The sequence below is a fragment of the Passer montanus genome, unplaced genomic scaffold (assembly GCF_014805655.1).
Source record: "Passer montanus isolate IOZ18808 unplaced genomic scaffold, ASM1480565v1 scaffold24, whole genome shotgun sequence".
Taxonomy (NCBI): Eukaryota; Metazoa; Chordata; class Aves; order Passeriformes; family Passeridae; genus Passer; species Passer montanus.
The window spans coordinates 5823738-5832505 of NW_024367037.1; the positions used below are offsets into that span (position 1 = coordinate 5823738).

Here is an 8768-nt window from a genome sequence, read left to right on the forward strand (position 1 = left end):
AGTGAATCCTTGGAAGACCTTTCTTGGTTCCTAAAAGCTCAGAATAAGTGCACACAAAGTCTCTCAGAAAGGGAATGATAAGGGACTACAGAGGAAGGCACTATTAATTGCACCTCTGAAGCACTCCTTGGAGGTGGCTAGTCCTGGAGCCTGTTAGACAGAGCTCCACAGGTATGTTAACCTCACACAGGAGACATTCCTTTCTGACTTGGCTGTAAACAACATATAATTTTCTGAGGTGCTCTTTAAAGTTGAAAGGTCCATTGTTCAGTATCCTTTAGGACTGTTTCAGTGTGGCGAGACTAAATTTGAGAAGACTACTCACATAAGACAGACTGGCTGGACAAAGTTTTAAGCAGATCAGAAATTCCCAAGTTACTAGACTAAAAAGTATTACAAACAGGAGAGAAGCTGGAGGTAGGATCAAGAATGGGAAAGCATGGGAATACTGGAACACAAGATAGCAGCTTTCTGGTCAGTGCCATCCATCCAGTTAGCACAGCTGGTACCCAAGCCCATACCAGTACACTTGCTTCAGGAACGTTGTTGGAGGAACTACCATCTTTCTGTGACAAGACAGACCTGAAACAACATCAGACCTGAGCAGCAGAGCATATCCTCCACCACACCATGCTCTGTGACACCAGGTAGCTCAAAGCAGTGTTCCAGCCTTCCCCGCATCTCCTAGAGGCACTACTGCTCCCACAGTACCAGAGAACAGGTCAGAGAAGTGAGTTACACTGCACTGGAGCTTATTGCAGCAGCCACCTGAACAGAACTATCCCAAGATGTCTGGTTTGTGGCCACACTTTTCAGCTGAAAGGTTTGGCCTCTCATCTGTGAAGGGCAGCAAGCATGCACAGGACCCGCTGCTGTGGCTCAGCTGAAAGCTGTGGTCACTTTCTCTCATGGCACTTGCAGAAAGACTTAGGGTAACTAGCTATGACCACTTCAGAAAGCTATCCTACTATGAAGAACAAAGATCTGTTTGTAATGAGAGAGGAACCAGGAGTTTAGTAGGTGCTATTTAGCACATCAGAATAAGCACAATACCTGCTGTGAAAAGCCCAGCAAACTGGGAGGGAAAGGAACAGAGGCAACACTTCTTAAGAGATTAATGTTCACAGTCTCTTTCTCTTGACACGTTTTGCAACAATCCAGACTGTCTCAAGTTGCTATTACTGTGGCACACTGTCTTCATTTGAGAGGGGGAAGCACTGCGGTTTTCTGAGTCCGTGCCACATTTGGTTTGCATATAATCAAATATGTTTTCAAGCTCAAAAACAGAAGTTAAATCAGATGGTTACAGGGCTTTTTACTGCATTTATTTTACTTTTATGCCAGGTATGACAAGTATGACTTTAACTTGGAAGAATTTAAAGTACTGCTTAAAAACTTTAAGCAGACTTAAAGTCTGTTTTAACATTCTGTAGCATTTTAAAAGAGCGCTGCTTTTTGATCTATTTTGAAGTGTGCTACGCATGGAAAACTTCTCCTAAAACTTCAGAAGGCCTGTACAGCTTCAGGGTTAGAGTGAAATCAAAGTACAGAAGGCTGGAAAACACAATTTGTAGACCTCTGTTAGTTAGCACCAGACAGTGCAGAACCAGACCTTTAAAATCTCTTTAGAGGGGGCTATTAAAAGCAAGCTTGCTCTTACTGCTGTTGCTGCACTGCTTGATGTTACACTCTATACATTTCAAATACACAATGTGTATACATACACTGCCATAGCTGAACAGTCATGTTCAGCAACAGTCATGCAATACCAGCAACTTTGGCAGGGAGGAAGATGCAAAATGTTTAAACCATCACTCTTTATGCAACAGCACAGGCACACTTCTTCTAAGAAGGGGGGGCCAACACGTGAGCAGCACAAAGCACCCACAAGCTGTTTGAATGCTACATCTATCTGCCAGCTGGGCAGGCTCACTAAAGCACTGACTGCTACACGTGCCTCAGACCAAACAGTCTTTCAGCTGCTAGTGACTGCGTAAGAGCAGGGAGCACAGCTGACCCCAAACACGTTTTTTGTCTTTGAACACCGTAACAGTATCATGTCTACTCAGGACACATCAGAAAATGATTGAAAATTTATTAACAATCCATTCGCAGTACCCATCTAAACACCAGCATTTAATGAGAGTCAAAACAGGATAGGAAAAGAGAGTATTAAAAAATATGGTTACAATTAACTGGTTCTATTTATCTTAATGGGTTTGTTTATAGTAGTAGGATGTTAGTCACGTTATTGTTAATTTGTAAATCAGTTTGCAATGCAAGAAAACGTGACAGTATCAATAAGGCAGAAATGTGACAGTCAGCACGTGAGTCAGGTAGCTGTGCTTTTACAATCCTCAGCCACTATCAAAAGATCCATTGTCCGAGAGGGTTCATCAACAACAAAGGGTTCTTCTGCAAAGCACTTTTATCAGGGAACGACAAGTACATTTAGCCAAGTTTGAAATCATGAAAATTAGTTCTTACTAGTACATACAGTTCACAGGAATTCATATAGTAGTAACAGAAAAACAGTACTCTGCTGCTTTTAAGCCAGAAATATGGACCTGTCAGTTTCAAAGCAAAAAAAAAAACCAAAAACAAAAAACCCAAAAAAAACCCCAACCCCAAAAACCCAAACACACTTTCACAAACTATTCAAAATGCTATTATTTAAAGGCCCAAGGCAATCTCATACATCTACTATTCCAAAATTTCTAAGAGATTGGAAAAGAAATACACATTTGGGCTGATAGTTACCCTCCCATTTGAAAAACTGCATATGGTATTCAAGGGAAGAAAAAAATAAAATCTCCTTTCACTCAGAGCAAGACAAAAGAAGATTGGCTACATGGAGTTATAATTCAAAAGAAGTCCCACCACTAATGTAGGAATTCCTATTTTAAAAGCATTTGTTCTTCTGTAGGCTTATATTCATGAGCAAAGATGCCTGTAACCTCTCTGCAAAGCTAAAGACAGAAAATGAAAAATAGGTTAAGAACTCTGCCTGTGGCCACAAGATCCCAAACAAAACAAACACAAAAAGCCCCACACATTGCAGGCAGTGGAGCTCTTGGCAAAAGGGAAAAAAGGGGAGAGAAAGAGTCATCTGGAAACCTTTTTCAGAGATTAGAGGCAGTTTCTTGAGAGGGGACAGATACTTCACTTGTCACCCAACAGAGAAAAGGAGCCAGTGAGTACTAGACACATGAGAATACACAGTTGTTCTAAGCCAGCAAGCTAATGTGTTTTCAGATCCTGTCTAAAAGGGCTGAAACATTAATCCTGAGCTACAGAGACAACACCTAGATAAGAACTGAGCTTCTAATTTATTTTGTCATGAAAGATGGGATAGAAGGGCTAAGGTATAATTACAATTCAATTAATATTTTCTTATGACATGTGCCAACTTCTAAGCAGGTTTCTCTTTACCCTTCCTCTTTTCTTTACCCTTCCTCTTTTCTATCTAGCAATAAGCTTTTAAGTGTTTTGATTTTAGGCCAGCTCTTTGAGGATGAGGGTAACAAGGGAAAAAGCAGGGGGAGCTGGACAGAAGGGGACTCCTTAAAGAAGATTATTGCAGCAATTTCCACCACTGCCATGTCTGAAACAGAGGTGTGCACAGATGGCAGAGGGTTTTCCCCTTCAGTATTTGCTGCAGCACAGAGACCCATTAAGCTTTTGTAGCACCTGACAGTAACCCAGAGAAAAGTGACCTGGCATACAGCACAAGGTACAAGACAGTGCCACAAAGCTCATCCTTCTGCAATGACAGAGCCAGAGAATATATCCCTGCCAGTGTCCCCCCCCACCACGTAGTGACAGACATGAAAAGTCCACGGACACAGGAATCGTGGGCTGAAGCATGCTTTGGGCCACGTTCCCAGCAGGGGTGATGGGTCAGGCTAGGTTCAGCAGAGCTGCAGGCTGGTTCAGATCCGCAGAAATCCAATCATCCACAAACCTCACAGGCCTACTGGACTAAAAAAGAGGAATATCGCCTGCAGGTTTTGGCCCAATGGCACAAGAAGGATGTTGAAAACTGGCATGAGTTCAGCCATCAAGATGCTCCTTCCTTCTCCTCCTCCTTCCCACCCCTTCCAACACACAGATACACACACTCTTTGTTTTTAACAACCCTCTGGCACACATCAAGAACCTTATAACTTAAGGATACTTGGGGATTTCCAGAGAAGTGTCTTACCCAGCATAGGACTTACCACTGCCAAACCCCCCCCCCTCCTTTGCAATAATCAAGAGCACAAACTAACTTTCAATAACTTGTTTTTTGGAGAAAATGAAAGAAGTTCAGAAAATCCAGAAAAATCAGATTTCACAGGAACCATTTTTGAATTGTGACTAATGCAAGGCACCAGAAGGATGCTGGTTTATCCTTAAGGAAGGAACCACCTGGTTATCACAACAGAGGCAGGGATATCAAAACCCCAGCATCTGCAAACTATCTCCCATCCAACACCCCACAACCATTTTTTCCCAGAGCTCCTTCTGATCAAACTCAATCTTCAGAGGAGAAAAGCTATTTCACACCATTGTGTAAAAGCAGCACTCTCTCACACTCAGCTCCTCTGCTAAAAGGGATTCCACCTGCCCACGGACTGCCACTTCCCCAGCCTTTGAAAAGCCACCAAGAATCCCTTGATCCCCGGCCAGCAGCATGCCCTGGCGCAGAGGCTGAGCTGCACCCACCTCCGCTCACCTGGCAGCCTGTGCTCTCAGGCGATAGCTGCAAAATCATGAGTTCTCAGACTCAACTTTCAAGTTCTCAGGCAAGCCCAGGCAGGCCTCATACTTACAAAACACAAGCAACTAAGTGTTTAAAAGGTTGACTACATAGGGCTACCAAAAGTAGCATTACTGAACCTTTTTGTTCCCCCAGCCTCAGATAGTCCATGCAGACAAAAAAATCTCAACGCTCTGTATTTCTAGATGATTACAGCACAACAACTCAGTGATCCACAGGGACAAGGCCACCAGCATCACAACCCATCCTACAAGAGCACCATGTTTTTGTGAGAGTTATAAGGTTTTTATACAGCACCTCACCAGGTACCATTGGCCAGAGCTTTTCACTGGACTTCCTTCAGATCACTGAAGAGTAACTCTGTGAGAGGGAGCCTAAGAGCTCTACAAGCAAAATAAAACTATCTTGCAGTGTCAGCACCGACAGCCTGCTACATCAACAGCTTAGCTGTTATTGTGCCCAAGTCATGCTAACAGTAAAACTCACCAGCACCAGGAAATTCAACAGCACGGCTTCCACTGACACACACTGCAGGTTCACAGATCATCGCTGGGTGTAGGCCCTCAACAGGGTATTTTCAATTTAGCTTCTATTTTAAGTTTTCTTCCAGTGCAGTAGAGTTCTCCATACTAATTTCTGGGCCATCAGCAGTGACAACCCCGAGCTACAGAAGGCCTTCAGTCCCACCCATACAAGTTAATTTTCCTTCCCTCCAAAAACCTGCAGTGATTCTTAGGCTTACAGTCTCCCTATACATCACTCTGTGTCTATGGAATCAGGTAGGATTCACTTACAGAATTCCTGCAGCTGTAAGGGAAGCTATGAGCTCTTTATTACAAGGTTGCTTTCCAATTGTTACTGGAACAAACTCAAGCTACGGCAACACTGAAGGACAAGAGAGAGGATGAACTTAAAAATTCTCATATGTGGTCAAGGCTTTAGTTTAACACTCATAGAATGTAAGGGGTATAATTCAGAAGACAGGATCTGGAGCGTTTGGGAGCCACAAGGAATGTTGTGGGTGGGTTACATCTTAGAACCAGTAGTAGCCGAACCAACAGTTTCCAGCTATGGAAGCAGAATGGAACTTTCTAGGTCAGTTGAGCCCTTTCAAGTGGCAGCAGCAGGTTAGGAAATAAAGGCCTGAACCCACATTTCAGGTGCCATGTTTAAAAAAGACTGGAGGCTCCCTTGGATACAAGGTACTTCTCCCACTGAACCCATCTCTGCTCTGTGTGTTGCTCAAGGCCATTTGATCTGAACAAAAATTTTAACAGAAAATTGGACAAAAATGAGCAGCACCAAGCAGAGAGTCCCAAAGACATCACCTCCAACACCATCTCAGCAGGTGATCAGGGACTCCAGGAAAGGTTAACGTTATCCGTACTCTTTTCAACTTATGCATTGCTTACACCTTGCCTGTTACACGTGTATAAAACACGGACTTTTGGGGAGATTTCTCATTTTTGCTTGAACGCAAAATTCTTGCCCTCAGAGGCACAGGCAAGATTTTGATGCGCTGGTTCAACCGAGAGCGACCGAAGTCTCTCGACGGGAGCTGCGCACGACCAATGTCACGCACGGCCACCCGACACCACGATGCGCGGCGGGCAGCTCCGGCACCGATCTCGGCTCCCGCCCCAGCACCACCAGCGTGCCCAAGCTGAGGCCGGTGCCGGCCCTGCCGGTCTCGGCTCCCGCCCCAGCACCACCAGCGTGCCCAAGCTGAGGCCGGTGCCGGCATCCCGGCACAGCCGCCGCAGGAGGGGGAAGCTTCCCGCAGGTCTCCCTCTGGCTCCTGCGGCTCGCACCTACGGCAGCACCGGCGGGGGGACCCGGCCCTCCTCCCTCCAAAAGGCGTCCTCTCCTCAGAAGGCGTCGGGGCACCCATCCCGCCCACCGGGAGCCGGTCGGAGCACCGGGGGCTGAAACGCCCCGGGGCGGGGCGGGAGCGGCACCGCCGCCGCGCCTCCCGGTGCTCCCGGGCCGAGCCCCAGCCCGCCCGCCAGGCGAGGCCAGCGGCGCTTCCCGAGCCGCCGCACCAAGTTACCTCCGGAGCCCCGGCGGCGGAACAAAAGACGGAGCAGGAGCGGCGGGCGCCGCGCCGGGGGCGGGCGGGGAAGGGTCGCGCCGCCGCCTCGGCCGGGCAGGGGCGGCTCGCCGGGAGCTGCGCCCGGAGCGCTGATCCCGCCTCTCCGCCGCCAGCCCGACCCCGCTCTGCGGGCTAAGCCGGGACTCGGCTCCGGGCGGGGAGGGGAGACACGGGGCAAGGGGGCGGGGGGCTCCATTCATTTTCGGGAGCACCACCGGGCAGGGGCGCTCCCGGCCGAGGCCGCGCCGCGGTCTGCTCACCTTACTCTTCACTTCCACCGCGCTGCACTCCAGATACCGCAGAGTCTGAGATTTGTTGAAACTCCGGTTCATCTTCCCGGCCCCGCTGCCTCCCCTTCCCGCGCCGCCGCCGCCGCCTCCCGCCGCTCCCGCTCCGCTCCCGCGGCCACTTTGTTCCCGGCGCGCGCGCGCCAACGGCAGCGGCGGCGGCCGCAGGGATCCGCGCGGGGATTGGTGCGGGAAGCGGCGTCCCGGGCGGCTGGCGGGCCCCGCTGCCGCAGCCCCCGCGGCACCGCCCGCCGGTGGCTCCCCGGGTGCCCCCCGGCGCTCGGAGGTGCCCGCTGTGCGCGCCACAAAAGAGACCCGCACAAACTTTTCCAGATGGCGCTGATTGTTCTTGAAAGAGGGTTGGGATCTGAAAAGTGCTGCGAGTCATTAATTTGAGACCACAGAGCACCAGGTTTGGGAGGAGAGTTTCCACCACGCCCTCCTTGAAATAAATCGGTGGACTGCCTCCCTCTGCTAGCAGCTCTCACTAATTAGGTAGGTTATTAATTTGAGAATCTCGAAGGAACTTAGCTTCTTTACGTCTTCTGCCAAGGATCTTTTTAATTTTAACAGACCTTTTTCCTTCAGTCAGCATCTTTTAGTCACTGGTAGCCTTTGAAAGTGGTATTTTTTTCCTACACAATCCTGCCCAAAACATCAAGTCGTGATGTACAGAAGCTCAGGACACGGCGCAGACCTGTGCAACCAGTTTTCTGCTGCTCGACATCTCCTAGGATCGTCTGCCCGTCTAAGCAAGGAGCACAAAGTCCTGACAGACATTAAAAGCCACCCATCTCTTCTCCAGGCTTGCTGGGCGGGTGTCAATGGCAGTGATGGGAATAACCACGAATTTAGGGGCAAAAAACAACAACTGAGTTGACTTCTCATGTGACTCCAAGTAGGAGGATCAAAGCACATGCCCCAAATACAAACTAGCTCCATCTCATTGGAAAAAGGACCTGAAATGAACATTTGCCACATGTTCTGGTCTTGCACTGTGTTTGGAAGGTTTGCTGTAAGTTAAACTGCAAAAATAAAGTCTAGAGAGCTGAGAAAGGAAATGTTTGTATGAACTTGCTCTTTCCTCTTTTCATCTTAGCACGAGCAATGCAGCAGCTTTGCTTTCCTGCTGTGATGGCCAAGGCCAAGCTGTGGAGATTACAGCATCCCCGGGGTGCTCAGAGGCTGAACAACCCTTTTGGCATGTTTCGGTGTGAAGATGAATCTTAAAGTCCAGCAGCTGGATCTGTATGATTTAGTGCTTCGACATCTGGAGCAACAAGGCCAGTTCACTGGCATGAAGTTAATCAGTGGCTGGAGGACTGCTCTTCAGTCCAATTTTTGAATTTTTTTTGTTTCAATTTCTTTGGTCTGTTTTTGGGTTTGGTTTTTTTGGGATTTTTTTTGTTGTCGTTGTTGTTGTTTTGTTAGTTTTTTTGAAGAAACCAAGTTCTCAATAGGAAGAAACCAGCAAGCAATTTTAGTCTTAATTTTAAATTCTGTGCTTGTTGCATTTGTGGTGCCCATTTGAGAAGTACACATTAAACTTACTTGACTTTTATTTTATGCTTCCTTCAGGGAACGCCAATGTTTTATTACCATCTATTTTATATTAATAAAGACTCTT

The 8768-nt window shown here is 47.6% G+C and overlaps 1 protein-coding gene across 1 annotated transcript in view; it reads right to left on the reverse strand.

Moving 5' to 3' along the window:
- PARD6G (par-6 family cell polarity regulator gamma) overlaps nucleotides 1-7311 on the reverse strand; it is a 65421-nt gene extending 58110 nt beyond the window's left edge. Inside the window, exon 1 of the mRNA XM_039711112.1 lies at nucleotides 7115-7311. Coding sequence (XP_039567046.1) covers nucleotides 7115-7186 — 72 coding nt within the window. The 5' untranslated portion in view covers nucleotides 7187-7311. The remainder of the gene's footprint in view (nucleotides 1-7114) is intronic.
- Nucleotides 7312-8768: the final 1457 nt, after the last annotated feature.